The 24,358-nt window shown below is 51.7% G+C and overlaps 2 protein-coding genes and 2 non-coding genes across 34 annotated transcripts in view; all 4 read left to right on the top strand.

The window, feature by feature from the left end:
- The first annotated feature begins 7,863 nt into the window (after positions 1-7,863).
- Positions 7,864-12,835, top strand: ATP5F1B (ATP synthase F1 subunit beta). The gene is made up of 10 exons (XM_002711084.6): positions 7,864-8,011; positions 8,471-8,653; positions 8,902-9,076; positions 9,455-9,576; positions 9,803-9,987; positions 10,416-10,574; positions 10,674-10,796; positions 11,276-11,488; positions 11,848-12,049; positions 12,575-12,835. The coding sequence occupies exons 1-10, from the start codon at positions 7,885-7,887 to the stop codon at positions 12,670-12,672; spliced, it is 1,587 nt and encodes a 528-aa protein (XP_002711130.5). The 5' UTR covers positions 7,864-7,884; the 3' UTR covers positions 12,673-12,835.
- On the top strand, positions 8,729-8,803 carry LOC127487432 (small nucleolar RNA SNORD59). Its single transcript, XR_007914230.1, has one exon. It is a non-coding gene; the product is annotated as a small nucleolar RNA SNORD59 (small nucleolar RNA).
- LOC127487433 (small nucleolar RNA SNORD59) lies at positions 9,650-9,725 on the top strand. Its single transcript, XR_007914231.2, has one exon. It is a non-coding gene; the product is annotated as a small nucleolar RNA SNORD59 (small nucleolar RNA).
- Positions 12,836-14,125: 1,290 nt separating the features above from the next.
- Positions 14,126-24,358, top strand: part of BAZ2A (bromodomain adjacent to zinc finger domain 2A) — a 37,924-nt gene continuing 27,691 nt past the window's right edge. For 3 of the 31 annotated variants that reach the window (XM_070052380.2, XM_070052379.2, XM_051832806.3), the window contains exon 1: positions 19,551-19,766. Coding sequence is in view for 6 of the 31 variants with exons in the window: in XM_089308542.1 (XP_089164668.1) it covers positions 17,999-18,007; positions 19,078-19,162 (94 nt within the window). In the remaining 25 variants the exon portion in view is untranslated. Of the gene's footprint in view, positions 14,438-14,594; positions 14,874-15,850; positions 15,987-16,284; positions 16,535-16,802; positions 16,906-17,983; positions 18,008-19,077; positions 19,163-19,289; positions 19,414-19,550; positions 19,767-20,078; positions 20,214-24,358 lie in introns of those variants that run through there. The other 28 variants (XM_070052378.2, XM_051832807.3, XM_089308541.1 and 25 more) reach the window with 24 other exon arrangements.

The raw sequence follows: 24,358 nt of genomic DNA, 5'->3' as shown, positions 1-24,358 counted from the left end.
CAGAAGATGACTTCTTTTGTTCCAAAAGCCTGGTAAGGGACCAGTGCTGAGGCTCAGGTTAGGACAGCACCTGGGATGCCAGCATTCCAAAAGAGCGCTGGTTCAAAACCCCACTGCCTGACTTCTGATCCCTGCTAGTCTGCCTGGGGAGGCAGCAGAACTGGCCCAAGTACTTTGGCCCCTGCACCCACATGGGAGACCCAGGTGGTGTTCCCGGCTCCTAGCTTTGGCCTGGGTCACCCCTGGCTGTTGCAACCATTTGGGGAATAAACCAGCCAATGGTTCCCTGTCTCTCTGTAACTCTGCCTTTCAAATACATTTTTAAAAAATTTTAAATGGGTCTGGCACTGTGGCACAGCAGGTTAAGCTGCCACCTGCAACACCAGTATCCTATATGGGTGCCTGTTCTAATCCCAGTTGCTCCACTTCCAATCCAGCTCCCTGATAATGTGCCCAGCAAGGCAGCAAAATGCAGCTTAAGCACTTGGGCCTCTGCCACCTATGGGAGAGCTGGTTGGAGTTCCGGGCTCCTGGCTTCAGCGTGACACAGCCCCAGCCATTGTAGCCATTTACGGAATGAACCAGAGGATGGAAGATCTCTCTCTCTCTCTCTCTCTCTCTCTCTTTCTCTCTCTCTTTCTCCCTCTCTGCAACTCTGCCTTTCAAATAAAATAAATAAATCTTTTTAAAAAAATTACAAGAAAAAAAAAAGTCCGTTAAGGTCTCTCTCAACCTAAGTTAATCAAGCATATTTAATCCTGTTTTAGATGGTATTATTTATAGATAGACCAGGTTATCTGACTTCAGGAGAGGAGAAGAAGAGGTTACAAAGATCACAGACTTGAGTTTGATGGTCTCTCTTTTTGTATTTTTCTTTTCCTTTCTTTTCTTTTTTAAAGATTCACTTACTTTATTTGAAAGTCAGAGTTACAGAGAGAGAGAGAGAGAGAGAGAGAGAGCGAGCTATCTTCTATCTCCTGGTTCACTCCCCAGATGGCTGCAGTAGCCACTGCTGGGCCAGGTTAAAGCCTGGAGACAGGAGCTTCATATGGGTCTCCCATATGGATGGCAGGAGCCCAAGCACTTGGGTCATCTGCTGCTTTTCCTAGGCCAATAGCAGGGAGCTGGATCGGAAATGGAGAAGCCTGGACTCGAACCGGTGCCCTTATGGGATGCTGGCACTGCAGGCATTGGCATTACCTGCTATGCCACAACCACAATGCCAGCCCCTTTTTGTATTCTATTCTTAAAGATTTGTTTGCTTATTTGAAAGGCAGAATGATACAGAGGGCAAGACAAGGAGAGATCTTCCATCTGCTTTTCACTCCCCATAAGGCTACAACAGGCAGGGCTGCGCCAGGCTGAAGCCAGGACTTAGAAACTCCATCTGGATCTCCCAAGTGGGTGTCAGGGTCTCAAGTACTTGAGCCATCACTTGCTGCTTCCCAGGTGTATTAGCAGGGAGCTGGATTGGGAGTAGTGTAGCCAGAACTCTAATATGTGATGATATATCCCAAGTAGCAGCTGAATCACTGTTCCACATTGGCCATCCCATGAGAGTCTCATTCATGGAGAAATAATTATATACATCCTTCTCAGTAACACTGAAAATATTTAGCATTATGATGTGATACAACGAAGAACCCAAATGCCTGAGAAAAGTTAAATTACTTGATAATCTGCTAAGAGAACAAAGACCAGTGTGATCTATTTTAAAAGGTCAGGGGCCAGTGTGTGGCTTAGTGGGCTAAGCCTCCACCTGCGGCACCTGCATCCCTTATGGGTGCTGGTTTATGTCCTGGCTGCCCCTCTTCTGATCCAGCTCTCTGCTATGGCCTGGGAAAGCAGTGGAAGATGGCGCAAGTTCTTGGTCCCTGCACCTTCATGGGAGACCTGGGAGAAGCTCCTGGCTCCTGGCTTCGGATCGGCTCAGCTCTGGCCATTGCGGCCATCTGGGGAGTGAACCAGCAGATGGAAGAACTCTGTCTGTAACTCTACCTCTCAAATAAATAAAATCTTAAAAAAATAAAATAAAAGGTCTTGAGCTTGTTATCTGGAAATTTATGTGATAATCTTTCTGTATAAATAATTTGATGTTTAATAAAACTTAGTTTGGCCAAAGCCAAAATTACTGATATGAACATAATTTCCAAGTGATATTAGGTCTTTCCAGTCTTGCAGAAAAGAGGGAAGAAGAAGGAAATTTTGGAGCTTCTTGTTGAAATAAAATTATGCTTGTGGCCGGCGCCGCGGCTCAATAGGCTAATCCTCCACCTTGCGGCGCCGGCACACCGGGTTCTAGTCCCGGTCAGGGCGCCAGATTCTGTCCTGGTTGCCCCTCTTCCAGGCCAGCTCTCTGCTGTGGCCTGGGAGTGCAGTGGAGGATGGCCCAAGTCCTTGGGCCCTGCACCCCATGGGAGACCAGGAAAAGCACCTGGCTCCTGGCTTCGGATCAGCGCGATGCGCCAGCTGCAGCGTGCCGGGCCACCGCGGCCATGGGAGGGTGAACCAACAGCAAAGGAAGACCTTTCTCTCTGTCTCTCTCTCACTGTCCACTCTGCCTGTCCCAAAAAAAAAAAAAAAAAAAAATTACGCTTGTTCTTTTTCAGGTCAGAAACAGCTGAGGCCATAGACAGGAAACAATGAACTAAAAAAGCTTCTTTCGGCTAGGAAGACAAATAAATATTTACTGGTTTGTTTTTAAGATTTATTTATTTGAAGGCTGAGTGACAGAGAGATGGGGACTCGGTGTGTGTGTGGGGGGATCTTCTATCCACTCGTTCACTCCCTAGATGGCTGCAAACAGCCAAGGCTTGGCTAGGCTGAAGCCAGGAGCCAGGAACTCCGTCTTGTTTCCCACAGGGCCCACGGATTTGGGTCATCTGCAGAGAGCTGGATCAGAAGTAGAGCAGTGGGGACTTGAACCAGTGCTCTGATATGATGCCAGTGTTGCAGTTGGTCACTGTACCACAGTGCTGGCACCAGAAATATTTATTGCTCCCTTTCCTCTCTCATCTTTTTTTTTTTTCTTTAAGCAACTGTTTCCATCTAGAATAAAAATATAATAACAAAATATTATTTGACATTTATTCCTTTTTTGAGGGTATTTACATCAAATAAACTTTGCTTACCAAATGTATGAGTTCTTCTAATAGTAAGTGAATAGTAAAAATAACAATAGCAGGGGCAGGCATTTTGGCATAGTGGATAAAGCCACCACATACAACACCAGTATCCCATATGGGCGTGGGTTTGTGTCCTGGCTGATCCATTTCTCATCCAGTTCCTGCTAATGGCCTGGGAAGGCAATGGAAGATGCCTCAAATGTTTAGGCTCCTGCCACCCACGTGGGAGATGCAGATGAAGGTCCTGACTCCCGGTTTCAGCCTGGTTCAGTCTTGACAGTTGTGGCCATCTGGGGAAGAACTGGTGGATGGAAGATCTCTCCTCACCGATTCTTCTGTCTCTGAAACTCTGTGTTTCAAATAAATAATTAAATCTTAAAAAAATCCAATAGCTAACACATTCCTAACAATGGGCCAAACATGGTTTTAAATGCTTCCTTCAGGCACTAATCTGTTTAATTCTGAAAACAATCCTGAGATAATTTCCATTTTATTATTTTCCCTTTTACAGATAAGGAGGTTGATGTATAGGGAAAGTAAATAACTTGCTCAATGACAGATAGACTTTCTTTTTTTTTTTTTTAAGATTTTTTAATTTATTTTATTTGAGAGGTAGAGTTACAGACAGTGAGAGGGAGAGACAGAGAGAAAGGTCTTCCTTCCGCTGGTTCAGTCCCCAAATGGCTGCGATAGTTGGAGCTGCGCCCATCCAAAGCCAGGAGCCAGGAGCTTCTTCTGGGTCTCCCATGTGAGTGCAGGGGCCCAAGGACTTGGGCCATCTTCTACTGCTTTCCCAGGCCATAGCAGAGAGCTGGATTGGAAGTGGAGCAGCTGGGATTAGAACCGGTGCCCATATGGGATGCTGGCACTGCAGGTGGAGGAATAACCTATTGTACCACGGCACCAGCCCCAAGCTAGATTTTCACCCAGTCCTAGCCCATCTAAGGAACCTTCAGTTATAAGGGTTGAGGGAGGCAACCTTCGCGAAAGACAAAAGGCAAAGACACACATGGGTCTTTATTCAGTGGAAGCCACCTTTCATAATGGAAAGAGCACAGAACTTGAATCCAAAGTGGACATCCTTTTTTTTTTTTTCTTTAAGATTTATTTATTTATTTGAAAGTCAGTGTTACAGAGACAAAGGGCAAGACAGAGAGATATTCCGTCTGCTGATTTACTGCCCAATTTTTCGCAATGACCAGGACTAGGCCAGGCTGAAGCCAGGAGCCAGGAGCTTCATCTGGGTCTCCCACTTGGGTGGCAGGAACCCAAACATTTGGTTCATCTCCTGCTGCTTTTCCTAGGCCAGGAGCCAGATTAGAGGTGGAGCAGCCAGGACTCGAACTGTTATTCCAGCGTCACAGGTGGCAGCTTTACCCACTAAGCCACAACGCCAGCCCCTAAAAGTGGACATCCTTGTTGCAGTCCACTGAAATGGCTTTGATCCCATTCCACCAAGAAATGTTTTTTTTTTTTAATAGTTTTTTTTTTTTTTTTTTTTTTTTTGGACAGGTAGAGTTAGACAGTGAGAGAGAGACAGAGAGAAAGGTCTTCCTTCCACTGGTTCACCCCCCAGATGGCTGCCAGGGCCAGCACGCTGCGCCAATCCAAAGCCAGGAGCCAGGTGCTTCCTCCTGTTCTCCCATGCGGGTGCAGGGTCCAAGCACTTGGGCCATCCTCCACTGCCTTCCCGGGTCACAGCAGAGAGCTAGACTGGAAGAGGGGCAACCAGGACAGAATCCAGCGCCCCGACTGGGACTAGAACCTGGGGTGTTGGCGCCGCAGGTGGAGGATTAGCCTAGTGAGCCGTGGCGCTGGCTCGAGAAATGTTTTTTTTGTTTTGTTTTGTTTTTTGACAGGCAGAGTGGACAGTGAGAGAGAGAGACAGAGAGAAAGGTCTTCCTTTTGCCGTTGGTTCACCCTCCAATGGCCGCCGCGGCCGGCGCGCTGCGGCCGGCGCACTGCGCTGATCCGATGGCAGGAGCCAGGAGCCAGGTGCTTTTCCTGGTCTCCCATGGGGTGCAGGGCCCAAGCACCTGGGCCATCCTCCATGCACTCCCTGGCCACAGTAGAGAGCTGGCCTGGAAGAGGGGCAACCGGGACAGAATCCGGTGCCCCGACCGGGACTAGAACCCGGTGTGCCGGCGCTGCAAGGCGGAGGATTAGCCTAGTGAGCCGCGGCGCCGGCCCTCGAGAAATGTTTTTTTAAGATTTTTTAGATGTTCTTTATCTAAAAAAAAATGTTTTAGGATTTTTATTTTATTTGAAACGAAGAGTTGCAGAGAAAGGGAGAATGAGAGAGACAGACAAAAATTCCATCCTCTGGTCAATCCCCAAATGACTGCAGTGGCCAGGGCTGGGGCAGGCTGAAGCCAGGAGCCAGTCTCATCCAGGGCTCCCACATAATGCAGGGGCTCAGGTACTTGGGTCATAGTCTGCTGCTTTCCCAGGTGCATTAGCAGGGAGCTGGATTGGAAGTGGAGCAGCTGGGACTGGAACTGGTGTTCCAGTACAAGATGCAGGCATCACAGGTGGTAGCTTAACCAGCTATCTCACAGTGCTGGCCTTCAGTCCAAATTTTATAGGAAATGTATCGCTTCTTTCTCTTTGACATTTTCTCTTTGATTCTTTAGTCATTTAAAAATATTTATTTATTTGAAAGGGAGAACTACAGAGATATAGAGAAAACCTTCCATCTGCTGGTTTGCTCCCCAAAAGGTCACAGTAGCTGGGGTTTGACTTGGGACAGGGCTCCCATATGGGTGCCAGGGACCCAAGTACTTGAGCCATCTTCCATTGCTTTCCTAAGGTCATTATCAGGGAGCTGGATCAGAAGCAGAGCAGCCTGGACTTGAACTGGCACTAAGATAGCATGCCAGTGTCCTCAGCAGTGGCTCAATCAGCTGAGCCATAAAGCTGGCCTTCTTCCTTTGATGCCTTTTTTTTTTTTTTTTTATGATTTATTTTATTTGAAAGGCATAGTTAAAGAGAGGGGCAGAGAGAGAGAAATCTTCCATTTGCTGGTTCATTCTTAAATGGCCATAATAACCAAGGCCGGGCCAGGTCAACACCAGGAACCAGGACTCCATCCGGGTCTCTCATGTTGGGTGGCAGGAGCCTGAGCACTTGGGTCACCTTACGTTGCTTTCCCAAATGCACTAGTGGGGAGCTGGATAGGAAGTGCAGCAGCTGAGACTTGAACCTGAGACTTGACACAGGGATGCCTGTGTCAGGTGGCAGCTTACCCAGCTGTACCACAACGCCAGCCCCAAAAGCTTCATTTTGAAATTTACCTTTCAGACTCAGTGCTTGTGATTAAAACACTTTCCTGACAATTTTCCGTCCTTTGATACAGAAACTATGCTAGATCCTGCCATGGACACATTTACACACACTGGGACCACCACGGTCCCCAGGCATGCTGTTGCGTTTCAGACAACCTCCTGAGAACATGAGGTCCCACAGCAGGAGCCACGGAACGGCTGCCGGGCACACGCCGCACGCAGACCTGGGGGCTTTCCCACAACCTTCTTGGTCTAAGGGGCCTGAGAGCCTCGTGTTATTAGAGGCAGTATTACAGGAAGGTCTAATGTGGTATGTCAAAGGCTGCACCATCTGAGTGTCTCTAGACCCCCACCAGCAGGGGCTGACTTTCAATTCTCAAAAGACACAGCATCCCTGCCCAGCCCCTGCTCTCACCAAAAGCCCCCTGAATCCAGCCTCTGCTTTTCATGCTTCGCTCATCTCTTTACTCACCTGGACCTTAACAGGAATGGTCTAAAAACAAAATTTACTTATTTGATTGGCAGAGTATGAAAGTGAGACACAGACAGATCTTCCACCTGCTGGCTCACTCTCCAAATGGCCGAAAGATAGGGCTGGGTTGGGGGTGGGAGCCAGGAGCCACAAACCGGTCCATCCGGGTCTCCTGGGTCTCCTACCAGGGTGGCAGGGCCTCAAGTACTTTCCCAGGTGCAACACTAGAAGCTGGATGGGAAGCAGTGTGACCGTACTGCTCTGGGATGCGGGGATTCTAAACTGCGGGCACAACGCCTACCCCGGAAAGGAAACGTGATGGGGGACAAAAATGGGTAAAATTTTTTTAAACAGGAAAAACGAAAGGCCCCGAATCTCCCTCTTTTTGTCTCCTCAATGTCTAGCATACATATGTTCAATGACTGGTTGCATTCGTTTCCTTTTCGTACAGATTTAAGCACTGATGATCCTTCCGGGTTTCTGACCTGCTGAGCCGCCCGGGAGCTTCCAATCTCAGTACTGCGAAACAAAACCCGTGTTTTTGACTCTAGAGAAAGCGCCTTATTTCGTCACCGTCACAGTGAGGACAGCTTCCCGACGATACTACTTCCCTAACCCCCACCCTGTCACCTAGCTCAAGGTCTCGCTAAGGAGACAGCCCAAGGACAGGCAAAGGCAGCCCACGTGCTTCCCAACAGGAACTCGGCCCCTTTCCTAAACGTAGTTCCGCCCAGTACCCTCTCTGACTGACATTCCGGTGGCCCAATTAGGTTTCCAGGCTTGGAAGGCGGCAGCTCCAATAAAAAAGGGAGTTTCAGATTAGCACCACAGTTGACCAATGATTGAGAAGATCAGAGCCTATTAACCTATAGGAGCACGGCTAAAAATGATAGGCAGAAGAGTTAGCCAATGGACATATCTACAGCAGACTAGACTTCGCCCCAACTGCTGGATTGCCGGTGGAGGGGCAGCTGCGGCACTCAGTCTCCACCCGGGCTCCGCCATGTTGAGTCTTGTAGGTCGTGTGGCCTCGGCGTCGGCCTCCGGGGCCTTGCGGGGACTCACCCCTTCAGCGTCCTTACCTCAAGCTCAGCTCTTACTCCGGGCCGCCCCGGCAGCGGTCCAGCCTGGTGAGTGCTTTCCTATAGATGAGTTCATTTCTGCCGCCCCAGTGACCTTGAGGCGCGGCGGATTGAAGTTCGGGCCTAAAATCCGTGGTGCAAGAACGCCAGGGTGGTGTGCAGCCTTCTAATCGCAGAAGATCAAGAACGGTTCGCCCCTGCGAGCCTTCTTCGACGTAGTTCTGTGTCATTTTGAAGAAAGGGCTTTGTGTGACGGGAAGGTGTGGGCAGGTGCGTTGACCTTCCCCTGCAGCGGGGCTACCGAGCTCTTGCATAATTCGGTGCTGTGCGTGGAGGTGGGGGAGATCGTGCAGGCGCTTTCTCCGCGGCCCCTCGCTCTAGACACGCCTTCCGTACTAGCGGAAGGAGGCCCGGCCAGGACGGACGTTGCTTGTCCTTGTGGGTTAAATCGGAGCTTTCGAAGGCCTTTAACGTCCTGAACTCTTGCGATATGTTTCTGTCTGTTAGCTCGCGACTATGCCGCGCAAACCTCGCCGGCGCCGAAGGCAGGCCTTGCCACCGGGCGCATCGTGGCCGTCATTGGTGCCGTGGTGGACGTCCAGTTTGATGAGGGCCTGCCACCTATCCTGAACGCCCTGGAAGTGCAAGGCAGGGAGACCCGGTTGGTTTTGGAGGTGGCCCAGCATTTGGGTGAGTAGATTTTTTTTTTTTTAGTACCATAAGGACTTGATTTAACCAAAATAAATTAAAAAACCAACCTGTCTCCTTTCTATGATGATTTTATCAAAATGACTTTCGTTCTTCTGAGTCTGCTGAAGCCATGTTTCGATACTGAGAAGGAGTCTTGGTTGAGGTCTTTAATGCCAGCTACACTTGATTAAAATGTTAGGAGCTCAGCTTGTTCTTGTGTGTAACTGTACAATGTCTTTTCCTGACAGGTGAGAGCACAGTACGAACCATTGCTATGGATGGCACAGAGGGCTTGGTTAGAGGCCAGAAAGTCCTGGATTCTGGTGCGCCTATCAAAATTCCTGTTGGTCCTGAGACTTTGGGCAGAATCATGAATGTCATTGGAGAACCTATTGACGAGCGAGGTCCCATCAAAACCAAACAGTAAGACTCTCTTGCCGTAGCTTGCAGTTTTCCATGTTAAAATGTCGCCATCCAGTAAAACAGACCATTCCTGCAGGGGATCCTTAAAAGTGCTGCTATTTTCCATTACTGAAATCACACTGCGGTTTTCCTGAAGCAGTTAAGGGTGCAGGGTGCAGAAGTTCTGATGGATAAAGATCTGCTGTTTAAGACACTAGATGATTATTAAAAGGTCAGGTTTACGGCTTAGGTTGTGGAGTCTCCAACACGTGGAACTCTGTATTTCCTGTTGGTATGCTAGTAAGGAAGTCTGCTTTATCGTAGAAAGTTGGGGTGGGCGCTGGTGACGGCTTTCACTAAGGTGAATGGACACTGGTCCTCCTTGCTCCTTCTCTGCAGATTTGCTGCTATTCACGCAGAGGCTCCCGAGTTCATAGAGATGAGTGTGGAGCAGGAAATTCTGGTGACTGGCATCAAGGTTGTGGACCTGCTGGCTCCGTACGCCAAGGGTGGCAAGATCGGTATGTTGGTGGGCAGGTGTTTTCCAAACCTAATATGGAAGGGGAAAAACAAAATAGGTACTGAGTGCTCTCTCCTTCACTGATGAGTAGCTTCTGACTTTCGTTCTTCTGAGTTTGCCGAGTGAAGCCAGATGCTGTTCCTGAGATGGAAAATGCAAAAGTTTTTTTGAAGTTTGGTATAACCGGACAGAACTCTTAGATAATCCTTCTTTTCAACCTCTTGTAGGGCTCTTCGGTGGTGCTGGAGTTGGCAAGACAGTACTGATCATGGAGTTGATCAACAACGTTGCCAAAGCCCATGGTGGTTACTCTGTGTTTGCTGGTGTTGGTGAGAGAACCCGTGAGGGCAATGACTTATATCATGAAATGATTGAGTCTGGTGTTATCAACCTGAAGGATGCTACCTCCAAGGTGAGCATTGAGCTGACTGATGGCCTTGTCAGAAACTTGCCAGCTGAACCTAGGTTTTTAGTATCCTGGGCCTACAGAGGAAATTCCTGCCCTTTTTTTTTTTTTTTTAACACCCAGCTTCCTAAGACACTTAGTCGTTTTCTCTTTGACATTAAATTGCATTTTTAGATTTTTTTTTTGTTGGTATACTCATAGTCCCATCATTTGGGAAGGTAAATTTTTTTTGGAGGGGGAGAGGTGAAGTTGGAGGTGGATCCTGTGCCTCAGATAACCCTATTTTGTACCTTACACTTAAACAGGTGTTTACTAATTTCCTGCATTGACCCCTTCTGGGAAGGAGGGTCTGTGCTACCTCTTATTTGGTGGTGTTGGGCACGTGGCTTCCTCAGTCCTCTGCCAGGTTTTCTGATTATGTCTGATTACTGCAGGTAGCGCTGGTGTACGGTCAGATGAATGAACCACCTGGTGCCCGTGCCCGGGTAGCTCTGACTGGACTGACTGTGGCCGAATACTTCCGAGACCAGGAAGGTCAAGATGTACTGCTGTTTATTGATAACATCTTCCGCTTCACCCAGGCTGGCTCAGAGGTAAGGGGAAGCCATGAAGCACATCGTTCATGTGATGTTTCCGTTGTGCAGTGAGGCTAACGGTGGAGGCATTGAACACCTCTTCTTACTCTCCTTCAGGTGTCTGCCTTATTGGGCAGAATCCCTTCTGCTGTGGGCTATCAGCCTACCCTGGCCACTGACATGGGTACCATGCAGGAACGCATCACCACCACCAAGAAGGGATCCATCACTTCCGTACAGGTAAGGAAAATGAAATTGATGCATAAAGGCACTCAGAGTGGGCTTTTAACTGGGGGGAGGGAAGCGGTTCAGGAGTTCCCTGGAGTAGTGTGTAATATACTCTGTGTGCATGTTAACGTCCCTAAAAGATTAAGAAATAATGGTGTTAATATACTATAAACTATCTAATCATTATGTGGCCAGATTCTAAACTTTTGTGATTCGTTGAACTGTTGTAGTACAAGGAGAATTTTGGCTATTTTTTAATTCAAAGTGAGTATCATTAGAGTTAAAATACAGAATGAAGAACAATATAACACAATTCTTTCATCATGGCCAATAAGCTCAGCAGATACAGCGATTGTAAGAAAGCCCCCTGTTCTTAGCATTCAAAAGTTTGCCTCAAAAAGAGTGAGGTGGTGATGAGAGGTCAGAAAAGGGGGTGGCTTCGGTGCAGTGACTTTGGTTACTGCTGTTTATGGGTTCTTGGCTCCCTGTAGGCTATCTACGTGCCTGCTGATGACTTGACCGACCCTGCCCCTGCCACTACCTTCGCCCACTTGGATGCCACCACTGTGCTGTCCCGTGCTATTGCTGAGCTGGGCATCTATCCAGCTGTGGATCCTTTAGACTCCACCTCTCGCATCATGGATCCCAATATCGTGGGCAGTGAGCATTACGACGTTGCCCGTGGAGTGCAAAAGATCCTGCAGGTGAGTGTGTTGCCGTGAGGGATCAGTGGCCATAAGATCCCTTAGGGTATTTGGGGAGTCTGTTAGGACTACATCTGTCCTAGTAACTTGTGATAGACTTTGGAATTGGGAAAGTTGCGACGAGCATTGGAATTGTTAGTGCTAATGAAGATTTGGGTTTCCAGGTACTTAGGCTGAGCTTTGGAATTCACTTTTTTTTCTAACAGCACCAGATTAGCAGTTGGGAGAACTAAACACTGAGGCCAAGGGCCCTTGTGACCTGCGAGTGTGTAACTTCCCCTTTGTTTGCCTTTTCGATTTTTGTCAGAATTAAAGGAGTATGAATACTTAGACCTTGTTTTCATCCTGTTTTCTCACAGGACTACAAATCCCTCCAGGACATCATTGCCATCCTGGGTATGGATGAACTTTCTGAGGAAGACAAGTTGACTGTGTCCCGTGCACGGAAAATACAGCGTTTCCTGTCCCAGCCATTCCAGGTTGCTGAGGTCTTCACAGGTCATATGGGGAAGCTGGTCCCCTTGAAGGAGACCATTAAAGGATTCCAGCAGATTCTGGCAGGTGAGCTTTTTGACTAGTACAAACCGAACATAAAATGATAGGAAAACTAAAATCTTTTAAGTTACTGTTCCTATTCCAGTAGCCATCAATATGTGATGTGCTGTGCCCAGTTCACCTTTCTTTTAATTACAAAAATAAGCTATTTCTCATAAATTTTGTTTGGAAATACTCTACACTGACTTGAGAGTCTGAATGCCTCTCCGAGTCGCTGGCTCCCTTTCGTGCATAATCCAGCACTTGCTGTGTTCAGTGCAAGCTCCCCTCTGCTGTGAGGGGCGCAGCCTCTTCAGGAAGGCCTCATCCTGCTTAATTAACTGCTGGGATGCAGGCAGGAGAATCTGAACTCAGGGTGCTGTAATCCACCCTGCATCATGTTTTCCTGTCCATTTGAGGGTGAGAGAAGTTTGAATAAAGGTTTCTTAGATTATATGAATGCATCACATTCCGACCCATGCTCGGCCTTGAGTGGTGATCAGAAAGTTCATGCCCTCTACTTCTCACAAGTTGGTTTTTTTCCCTGTGTAGGTGAGTATGACCATCTTCCAGAGCAGGCTTTCTACATGGTGGGACCCATTGAAGAAGCTGTGGCAAAAGCTGATAAGCTGGCCGAAGAGCATTCGTGAGGGGTCTTTGGCAAACTGCAAGCACTCACCCCGTGCTGTCCCTCTCCTTCCCTCTCCAAAACGTTTCAGTTTTCTGTGTAGGCCATGCAAGAGCCTTGATGGAAAACATTATGTTCTGTTTGAAGAATATTTAAGGTTTGCAATAAAATGTAACCCCTCAGAATCTGTCTGATTTTATTGGTTCTACCAACACTGATTTATTTATTTGTAAGAAGAAGAGGCAGAGAGTGAGGTCTTCCATCTACTGGTTCATTCCCCAGTTGGCTGCAATGGCTGGAGCTGCACCAATCTGAAGCCAGGAGCCAGGAACTTTTGGGTCTCCCACATGGGTGCAGGAGCCCAAGGACTTGAGCCATCTTCCACTGCTTTCCTAGGCCACAGCAGAGAGCTGGATCAGAAGTGGAGCAGCCGGGACTCGAACTGGCATCCATATGGGATGCTGGCACTGCAGGCAGCGGCTTTACCTGTGCTGGCCCCAACACTGAAGTTTTTGAGATTTTTAGTGACCACAATCAGTTTTAGCAGAAAGTAGGCTTTGTTTGTTTGAAATGGGGTTCTCAAAAATGAAAAGCCGTTCCCTTGGGTTGATAGTGTAGGTCTTTTGAGAAGATTCCTGTGGGTGGTAGGATCTTAGTAGGGCCTCTCCTTTGGCTGTTTGATTCTATTAGTTCAAAGCAAATGGATATTTTTTCCTCTTAAATATTCTATACTCCATGATTAAACTTTTAAAAGGGCATATTGGGGAAAATGGGTTGGTTTTAGAAATAACTCCTAGAAGATGCAGGGAGTTCATCAGTTAATTTTTGTAGGAAATGATGAAAACTGATCTTTGTTAAGATGGAGTCAGAAGGGCCCCCTCCACCTTGGCTGGGTGGTTAGGCCTTCATTTCTTCAGAGTGCCCCACTTCGGGCAAGCCCGGACTTGCATGTTGGATTCCTTGAGGCTCTGTAAGGGTATAAAGTAGCATGAGGCCTAGTCTGAGCTCTGCTAAGAAAGTTCAGGACAGAGAATCTGTTGCACAGAAGTGGCAGTTTGCAGGGTTGCTGGCTTGCACTGCTGAACTAAATGGAGTTCAATCATTTCCCATTCATTTTCGCCCACTAAGAGGTGTAGAGTGGGAAGATAGCACCATTTCAATTTACAAAATAACGCAAGGTCAGACTTGGTGCCCCTTGTGTTCCGTTCCGGGCCCAGACCCGTCCTACTGCCCTCTTGTGGTAGTCGGGACCCGGTCTGCAAGAATTCTGATCTCACCATTTTGAAATCCCTGAGGGCCATTTGCTGGGATGTGATTCTCGGCAAATGACTGTTTACAAACCAGCTGGGGCTTTTGTCCTGAGGAGGAGCCTGTTCCTCCAAGCCCCACCTCCTGGGACCTTCAGTTGGGTAGGAGCTGGGCGGAGACAAGCTGAGCTCCCAATTCAGAGGCCCCTGGGGGCTGAAGGCTGGGGAGGGGCCTTGGGAGAGGCGCCCGGGGTGGAGTAGGGGCCTCTGAGCTTCCTCCCATCTGCCTATGACGTCCTTGGCACCAGTCTCCCCTGTGTCAGGATCTGGACGGAAGGTGGAGCCCCGGAGCTGCTTGTGCCCGGTAGTTTGCTCCCAGAAAAGCTCGACTGGGGGAAATGCTGAGTTATGGGGGTTGGGACACTTCCTCCAAGTCCCGACCTGAGTGGGGAAGATAGTGGGGGGAGGCCCCAGGGTATGGGTCAGCCCTTTCCGCTTTGTTTTCCCACACCGCCCAGAGGCAGACCTGGGAACCTAAAGGTTGTTTGCATCCCTCCACCCCTTCGCGTCCTCCAGCATTTGTCTAGAACATTCTCCCTCTCACCCGGCTGCAACCGCTTATTTCCTTCCCTCTTTACCGCACCCTCTCTGTGCACGCCGCTGGAGTGTCAACACAGCCTAACCTCCCTCCATATTTCTCCTGGTCTGCCCTGTCCTCGCCTCCTCCCTCTCTCCACCCAGAGAAAGCCCCGCCCTTCCCTCCTCCCTCCCCACCCGGGTCTGTCACACAGGGACATCACCCTACAGCAGTTCGGGCTGTGTGGCTCGCAGGAAGCATACATTGGCCTTTTGGTTCTTGCTAGTTCCCAGCTCACAGTTTGGGAGGATCCTACAGCAAGCCTCCCAGCAAGAAGGGGGTCCAGCAACAGCGAGGAGCTGGGTGGTCCCAGCCTTGAGCCCTGGCAGCCTGACATGGGTGAGTCTGGGGACCAGCCCCGGGGAAGGCCTGAGGGATGCCTAGCTCCCTCCCTGGCTGACTCAGCAGGGGTGGGGCTTAACCTTTGCTCGTTTGGGGGGTGAAGGAGGGGAAATGAGACTGAGGGGGGGGTACAGGGCTCAGCTGGTGAGGCTGCCGCCTGGGATCCTGAGCATTGGCAGGCTGGAGCTCTTAAGGAACAGTGAGGCTGTACCTTAGGCCTGGGCGCCCCCCACCCCCACCCGCGTGGAGTATGGCCCCTCGCTCCTCCCCATCTGAGCTGCTGGGAGTCCAGTCTATAAAGAGTACTCACTGCTGGCCCCCACAAGAGCAAGCAGTGTTGGAGGGTCTCCACGGTGTCTCCCCTAAGCCTTAGTCTCAGGCCTTTAAATCCCTGGCTTCTCTCTTCCCCCACCCTGACCCACCACCAGGTGGGGGCTGCCCTGAGCAGCTGCTTCCTGTTGCCCGAGGTGGCTGCAAGGGTGGCCATGGTGGGGATACTGAATTAAGAGTAAAGCCGCCCCCAGGGTCCCACAGCAGCCTCCCTGCAGCTCTGCTGATGGCCTCCACGCCACAGTGCCGGCGGCCCTTAGGCAGCGCTAGCATGGAGGCTGAGCTCCCAGGAGGCAGCTGCCCTCGTGGCTTCCTGATTCCACAGCCCCCGCAGCTGTAGGGACGCGGCCCCAGAGGAGCTAGGACGCCGGGAACCTGTTCCCCTAGTAGGGCGCCGTGCGTGACCCCCCGCACGTCAGGCCTGGAGTTCCCTCTCCTGCACTCCCGGGCCTCCTCTGGGCTCCTGCAGCGCGGGCACCGGCTCCCAAGTTCAGGCCCACTGCCGCCCCCCACTTCCCCGTAGAAGTTTCTGCGTCCTCTCGGGATCCGTCCTGTTCCGCCATCTGGGACCTTTCCTGGGTCTGGCCCTAGGAGACGCCTCCCGCTGCCCCCTCCCCGAGCGCTCGTCCGCACCCCAGCGGCTCCTGCCCCTTTAAGCGCCACCTCCCCCGCGCCGCCGCCGCCGCCGGCCCAGGGCTGGGGGAGGAGGCGTCGCCGCCGCCCGGCTCGGCCACCTGCGCCGCCGCCGCCGCCGCCGCCCGCGGCCCGGCTCAGCTCCAGGTGAGGCCCGGCACCCACCTCCGGACCCGGAGCCCCCGGGCGGGCCGCTGCCGCGGTTGCCTGGCCCAGAATTCAGGACTGGACGCTCCCGCTGCGGGAGCTGCCCTTCCTCTTCTCTCCCCCGCACTATCGACTCGGCCGTTTTTTTCCCCTGTCCTCTGCCGCCCGGAATCCGGAGGCTCCTCACGCCCCTCCGCCGTCCTCCCCGGCGACTCCTCCAATTCTGGGCCGTGGGGGGGGGGCTCCCTTTCTCGCGCCTTCCTCGCCCAAAAAAAAAAAAAAAAATCTCCCGCGGGCTGGGCTTCGCCTCCTCCCCTCTGGAACGAGCGCTTTCCCACGCCATCCTAACCCCGATGGGAGGGGGAATAACCGCCACCCCCTCGCCTCTCCTTCCCCGTAGTAAGGGGCGGGGGAGCCGCAGCGATTACAGTCGCCGCGCCGCCCTGCAAGTTCAGCTAAGTCCTAGCTGAAGCCGCTCTGGGGCCCTCACCCCCTCCCAGGGCTCCCAGAGTTTGGGGTCCGACCTCAGCACCGCCTACTGAGCCCAGGTGGGAAGGGCCCTCTTCTAGGGCCGGGGTTGGCGGGTCCAGCCTGGGAACGCCCCTCCCCCAGAATCCCGGAGCTGGGGGGGCGGGGATCTTGTGTTTCAGGATTTAAGGGGCTGTTGGTGGAGAGTGGGGCGCGGGGCTGGGGGAGTGGGGGCCGGGGGCCTGTGGGAGTTGAGTTGGTGGGGAAGGCCAGGGAAGCACCGCTTTCTGTATTCAGATGCAAAGAGAGCCCCCACCCTCAAAGGAAACAGAATTCTCCATTTTCTAGCAGCTTCGAGGAGAAGCCCTTTGGGAAGTTTGGAAACCGGGCTGGATCTGAGGTGGTCCATTCCGACCTGGAGGGGAGAAGGGGAGGCCACCATTCCCCCAAAGTATGTCGTGGGGAGCTATTCTGCTTTGACCTGTGGGGGGGAGGGGTTGGAGAGGTTATAGGGTTGAGAGCCGGCTCCTTCCTCGCCTTCCTCGCGCCTGTCCGTCAGCGTGACCCATTCTGCCATGGCCGGGAAAGGAGGTCTTTGAGGACTGCCCATTTCCACTGGGAGTCCTCCCTCCCTGATCCAGCTGGGCCCCAGCTCTGTGGCTAGCCTTGGTGTCTTCACTGCCCACTGCCCACCTCCAGAAGTGGCGGCCTGGGTGTCAGGAGGGTCTTCAGACTACTGAGTGGTGTTCCAGCGGGCTTGGGAGGAGAGAGGGCTGCTGGTGGGAGTGTCTGCAAGGTAGAGGGATGCCAGCGAATCCCTGGGCTCTCTTCCCCCGCCTGGAAGTGGAGCCCGACGCCATGGCAGCGCCCCAAAGTGCGGGAGGTGCCACAGGAACATGGGGGAAGCAGGTGCTAAGTTCTCCCTCCCTCCATTGCTCCTGGCTCGAGGGGGGCCCAGTCTGTTCCCCAGACACTTTTCTAACAAGTTGCTAATAAAATGGCCCCTTTCCCCCTTTCTTGGGGTTGATCAGTCACAGCTGATGGGGCTGAGGACTGTCTGGGGACAAAAGGGGTCACTGTGTCCTGTGTTGTCAGGATAGAGGGACGCACTGCTGCTGCTTGGGGTGGGCTCTGGCTGCTGGGCGTGTTGGCTGCACGGCACCAGACAGGGGTTCCTCCAAGGATGAAGGGGATGGTAGCCCCCTGTGTCAGGTGGGGGAAACGGACCCTGTCTCATTTTCTTTTGCACCACCCCTGTGCCCATCCACTCCCGGCTGGGAGAGTCCTGGGGGTTGCCCCGGAGACTAGGCCTGGGGCTCGGAAGGGGCGGGGGCCGTCTGGGGCACAGGAGTAACCGGCTCTTCCGGAGCCGAGCCGAGCTGAGCCGGCGGTGGGTGTGAGTGGGTGTGCGGCGGCCGGGGGAAGGGGCGTGGCCGCGGCCGGCCGGCTGGCGCAGGCTCCTCCCCTGCCTGCTCGGGCTCCCACTGGCCAGCTCTAGGACTGGGGGCGGGAGGTAGGAAGAGTCTCCCTCATCTGCCCTGGAAATGCTAAGGGTAAAAAAAAAAAAAAAAAGGGATACTAGCTGTCCCCACCCCATCCTCCCACCCGCCACGCTCCCTCGCCCCCGCGACCTTCAGGTGCTAGGTCCATACTCCGAGCTCTGTACCCCTGCCTTTATTTTTTATTTTGAGGGTAAAGAGGGCTTTCCTTGTCAGGAGTTTGCTAGGTCCCTGTCCTTTCTCCAGAAGGAAGTAACCTCTCGCTCAGCGTGGCCTCTACTTACCCGGGCACGCGAGGTCAACGGGCTGTTGGGGGTGGGGAGAGAGGTGACTGCATTTTTCCCAAGGTGACCTATACATTGGTTTCGCCCGGGAGGAGAGATTTTTGGTTTCTACCTGTCTACTCCTTTCCCTTGTAATCTACTTAGGAGACAGAGAGAAACCTCCCTTAGCCTCTCTCTCTCTCTTGAAGCTTTGCTGAAGCAAGCTTCCTTCTTATCTTTTCTGAGCTACTGGTAGCCGTGGGTGGAATCTGTTCTCAAAACTCAGAAAGAGCCCCCTGCTCTGTGGAGTAAGGAAATCCAGTCTAGAGTGGATTTGGCTCTCCCTTTGTCCTGTCCCCACCCGGTTTTCAGATCCTTCTTATCAGACCCCTAGAGGTAAAGCTGCCGGAGTTTCATCATCCCCACTTCTGTTTCCCTTCTAGAATATTCCGCCTGAGTGTTGCACAGTTTAGGCAGTTGTTTACAGAACCGCATGACATTGAATCGAGTGGGAATTATCTTGAAACCTGCAGAGTGTTGGGTTCCTAGCTCTGTTCTGTCCAGGTTTGACCTTGAACGAGTACGCGAGCCTCTCTGGGCCTTAATGCCTTCGTCTGACAGGGAGAGGGTTGAACCAGGCGATCTGGGAGCTCTACCGCCGGTTCCCGCCCTGCAGCTCTGCAGTAGACACTAGGTGACAGGCAAGCTCTGGTCCTGTGCTGCATTTGACTCTCAGGTTCTCGGAAGGTGTCGCACTGTTAGGTAGCCTTGTCAAACAAGTCTTACAGCCGTGGGCATTTGGGGCTAGACACAGGTCTTCGTTGTCTGGTCCGAGTCGAGGCTCCTTTACCCCACGCACAGGGATCTTTCCGACGCTCAGGGCCCTGCAGATGTCGCCAGGAAAGTGGTGATCCAGGCAGGACCAGACTGCCCCAACAGGACAGAGGTGAGTGGGCGGCAGACCCTTGCCTCTCTCTACCCCTTTACCAGGACTGACTCAGGGCCCTATTACTAATCTTTCCACTTCCACTGTCCCGCTACCCTTGCATGGCCCTCCCTACACCCCTACTCAGGGACGCACGCTTCTGCCCTAGAAATTTGGCCCGACCTGTAGAGACGGTGGCCTGCCTTTCAGTTTGCCCTGTGTGAAGAAAGTCGACTGTCTGCAATGAGATTTGGTGCAGAGGCAGCTGCTAGGTGAGCCAAGGAACCGGAGTCGCTGCAGACGCAGCGGCGCTAGGACCCAGATCCGGGGCGGGTGCGCCGGCGTGCCGGCGCTAGGACCCCGTGGCGAAGGGCGGCTCTCTCTAGGCCGCAGCTTCCCCGCCCCCTCCGGCTGCGACTCACTCCTCCCCCGCCGGCCATGTTGGCTCCGCTCGGGCCCCGCGGTTGAGCCGCGTCCCCCTCCCCCCTCCCGGACCCCGGACCCCGGACCCCCGCCTCCCCGGGCGGGCGTCTCCTCCCCTCCCGGCGTCCGGAGCGCGGCCATGTGAACCGCTCGTCCCCCGGGGAGAGGCGAGCCCCGAGCCGACCGGACGTTGCCTCCTCAGGTTTGTGGGGTCTGTGCCCGGGGGCGTGAGGGGGCGAGAGCCCCACTTTGACCTGCGGCTTCCCTCCAGGAGCAGAGGCTCCGCAGCCGCCTTAGAGCCTTGCCTGGGGCGGGAGGCCGACTCGAGCTTATTTCCTGCTCGCGCCCTGCGGGAGCCGGGGGTCTCCCTGCCCTGCGGGCCGGGAGGAGACCGGGGCTGGCGGCTCCGCCGCGGACCCCGGCAGGAGCCGCGGGGGCGGGAGGAGCCGCGCGACGGGCACCGGGAGGAGGCGGAGGAGCCTCCTGGCTGGTGGAGCCGACTCCTGTGGGGGACTCGGGGTGGAATCCCCGGGAGGGGCTCCACCTCCTCGGGTGGGGGTGGGGATTGCCCGGGTGCCAGCGCTGGGTGCGGGGGTTCCCTGGGAAGCTTGGTCGTTCGGTTTGTGGAGCGCGGGGCGTTTTGGCTGTGGTGAGTGGAGGGCAGAGGGGGGCTTCCAGGGGTCCCCAGGGCGTCTCTCTCGGGAGCACGCCAGTGCTGCTGAGCGCGGGGAGCTGGGGACGGTGCTGCGCCTGCCTGGGGCCCTAACGTCCCGGGAGACTCCCCCACTCCGGGGATGGGGGTTGGTGAGGCTGACGCTCCAGCGTCCGGGTTTGAGCGGAGCCGAGGGGCTGAAGGGGAGAATAAAGAGGGATTCCTTTCCGAGGAGATCCCTCACCAAGGGGATCCCCGCTTCGGTGGCAGACAGGATGATCTCACACATCCCTTTCTTCCCTGTTGTTCCCAGCTTTCTGGAGAAGGCAAGCCGTCATCCTTTGTAGGGTTTATTGGAGTGAGGGATTTGTATCCTTTGGGGGGCGATGGGGGAATAGCTTCCACCTCCATCTGTACACAAACAGCCCCTCCCCCAGCCTCCCGCAGGAAGTGGCCGGGGAAATGGCAGCTGTGCGTGTTGCCGCTGCGTCTCTTGTTGTTTTGAAATGTCCATTTTAATCAGATTTGGTTTCATTTTCTGAGACCTTCTGGGCAGGCGTGGATCCTGCCAACCATGTGGCCTGCGAGATCTCTCCTTGGACTTTTTGGTGTTGTGAGAGGGTTAAACTCAATTTGTCAACTGGAAGTAGTGACCTGCAGTTGACTTCCTGATCCTCTTGCTCCCCTCCATAGCATCTCCTCTCTGTCTGGGTTTTTGGGTTTTTTTTTTTGTTTTGTTTTTGTTTTTCCTTTTTTTTCCCCTTGAGCTAGAGGTCATAGAGAAGCAAACTCAGTTATTCACCAGCAGGGTATTCGCTGTGCAAGTGATGCAAATCGCCACAGCACAGGGAACTGCCAGCCCGGACTGGAGATCTTCTGTGGCCTGCTTTTTGAGGCCTTCCTCGTGTTAAGTTTGACAGTTTTGTCCTGCAGAGCGCCTAAGCAGGGAAGCTTGTGACGTGAAGCAGGGTGGAAGATTCTGAGACGGGGAGTAAATGGAGGGGGTGGGGAAGATTTTCACCATGACTGGGATTTATGTATTGCAGCAGAACCTGGTTTATAGAGTGAGAATGGTGAGCTTGTTCCTCAATGGTGTAGCCTAAGAACAGTCCCTTTGGGAAGCCTGTCGATTGAGGTAGGCTGCTGCAGAACCAACTAACTAGAACAGTTTGCTGTCATGTGACTTACTCTTCAGTCTTTTGAACGCCTCTCTTGTTCTTGGAGAGAGAGCGAGCTTTTCCTGTGTTCTGTGCACAGCCATGCACCCAGATTTTCTCTAGTTCGCACCTGGTAATTCTGCTTTTTCTCTATAGCACGACGTGATGAACTGTGTGCTGTGTCCCTAGGCATTTTATCGGATAAGGGATTTGGTTAGGGACAAGAGTTGGACACAGGATTTTAGATCTTGAGAGTTGAAGATATTAACATCATTTGGACTATCCTGAAAACTGTAAATCTGGCCTGTAAATCATCTTTTCACCGTTTGCCAATCAGAAGCCCTCCACCTGCGTGTAGATCCCTAGATTAAAGATCCAGGAGAGGAACAGATGGACATAACGACTGTGAAAGTGTCTTCATCACTGGTAGTATCATTGCTCTTTTCACTGGAGTTCTTAATATTCTGAAAACAGTAAAAACAAATCCATCTCCTGTTAACATCTTTTTCTTCTGCTTGTCTGGTTGATTCCTTTGGGTTGCTCTCCAGTAGGGTTGATTTGACACTGATTTTTAAATTCCTCTTTCCTCTTCTTCTACCTGAGCTTACTTAAATTGGGACCTGATACAGTAAATTGATTTCTCCTGTTGGGGATTAAAAGTGAAAGAAGAGTAACTATTTATTCTTTGGGCTTTTTGCAAGAAATAGAAGTAGACTTTGAGAAAATAGTGACTTCATTTGATAAATGATTGATTTACGAGCTGAGTGAAGCCAGTCTTTTTCATGTCCTTGTTATAAAATTGATGCATTTTTCTGTTACGGAAATGGGTTTCTTGATACTGACTGGTTGTTATTCCTCCCCTCCTCCCCCAAAGACTCTCCCTCCCTTCCTCCTCCAAGTTTTAGGTATAAAGAGACTTAAATGGACTGATCTCAGTACCAGTCAGAAACCTAGATTGCCTTGAGAGGCTCAACCTCTTGGTTCTGGGAGTTAGGTGTTGCCAACAGAGAAGCAAAACCTCTTAGGGTGACTGTCTTCCAGTAGTTGGCGTTTGTTATCACCTTTGACAAGGTCAAGCACCAAAGTGCTGTAATTTTTTTTTTAAGATTGATTGATTTATTTTGAAAGTCAGTTACAGAGAGGGAGACAGATCTTCTGTCCTCTGGTTCATTCCCTCGATGGCCCCAACCATCAGCACTGGGCCAGGCCAAAGCCAGGAGCTTCCTCTGGGTCTCCCACATGGATGGCAGGGGCCTAAGCACTCGCACCATCTTCTGTTGCTTTCCCAGGCCATCAGCAAGGAGCTGGATTGAAAGTGGAGCAGCTGGGACATGAAACCGTTGCCCATATGGGAAGCCGGTGTCACAGGGATTCACCCCACTATACCACAGTGCTGGCCCCAATTCTTTTATTCTTAAAACAGTAGAGAAGTTAGTCAATAATTGGTTTGATATTTGACCTTGTGTGACATGTGTAAAATAAGGCAATAATGCCAGTTTTTATGTCTCAGGATAGAGTCAAGTATGTAACTCTCAAAGTATTTCCAGAGGTAAATATGGTTTCTTAGGATATTGATGTTCTCGTATGTCTCATAGCTCAGGAAGAATGCTTTCCCAGCATTGCTGCATGTAGAGCAGGAGGACTATTTTTCATTAGCTTGTCAGTCTGCATTGTTTTGAAGTTTTAGAAAATTGTGCAAAACCAAACCTTTCTGCTTTGAAGAGGTGTGGAAGTTCCTGTTACTAGCAGTGATAGTAGCATTGGCTTAGTGTTTTGTACTTCTCCTAAAGAGAATACAGTCATATCCTTGGAGGACTGGTTCTAAGACCCCATGGGTACCAAACTGCAAATGCTGAAGTCCCTTACATAAAATGACCCAGTGTTGGCATTTGAATATAATTTGTATACATCATGCCATATATTTAAGATTTTTTAAATTTTCATTTTATTTGAAATACAGAGATCTTGCAACTGTTGGTTCACTCCCTAAGTATCTGCAACAGCCAGGGCTGGGCCAGGCCAAAGTCAGGATCCCAGAACTCAATCTGGATCTTGCACATGAGTGGCAAAAACCCAAGTATTGGAGCCACCATCACCTCCTGCCTCCCAGGGTATGCAGTAGTAGGAAACTGGATTTAAAGTGGAGTTGCTGGGCCTTGACCTAAACTCTCAGCTGTGGAATGTGGGTGACCCAATTGATGATTTAAACACTGCTTCAAATACCTGTCCCTTGCATATACTTAAATCATCTCTGGATCACTTACAATACCTAATACAATGTAAATGTTGAGTAATAGTTTTTATACCATATTGTTTAGCAGATAATGACCCAGGGGCCTGCGCTGTGGCGCAGTGGGTCAACGCCCTGGCTTGAAGCACTGGCATCCCATATGAGCGCTGGTTCAAGACCCGGCTACTTCACTTCCTGTCCAGCTCTCTGCTATGGCCCAGAAAAGCAATAGAAGATGGCCAAGTCCTTGGGCCCCTGCACCCATGTGGGAGACCTGGAAGAAGCTCCTGGTTTCAGATCGGTGCATCTTCAGCCGTTGTGGCCATCTGGGGAGTGAACCATCAGATGGAAGACCTCTCTTTCTCTCTCTGTCTCTTTCTCTCTCTCTGTATAACTATTTTATTTTATTTTATTTTATTTTATTTTATTTTATTTTATTTTATTTTATTTTATTTTATTTTATTTTTGACAGGCAGAGTGGACAGTGAGAGACAGACAGAGAAAGGTCTTCCTTTGCCGTTGGTTCACCCTCCAATGGCCGCCGTGGCTGGCGTGCTGCGGCCAGCGCATCGCGCTGATCTGAAGCCAGGAGCCAGGTGCTTCTCCTGGTCTCCCATGGGATGCAGGGCCCAAGCACTTGGGCCATTCTCCACTGCACTCCCAGGTCATAGCAGAGAGCTGGCCTGGAAGAAGGGCAACCAGGACAGAATCCAGCGCCCCGACCGGGACTAGAACCCGGTGTGCCGGCGCCGCAA

Source organism: Oryctolagus cuniculus, chromosome 11, assembly GCF_051225735.1.
Source record: "Oryctolagus cuniculus isolate XC-2025 breed Fujian yellow rabbit chromosome 11, ASM5122573v1, whole genome shotgun sequence".
NCBI classification, from domain to species: domain Eukaryota; kingdom Metazoa; phylum Chordata; class Mammalia; order Lagomorpha; family Leporidae; genus Oryctolagus; species Oryctolagus cuniculus.
The sequence above is the reverse complement of the archived record's forward strand: the minus strand, read 5'-3'. Positions and strand labels throughout refer to the sequence as shown.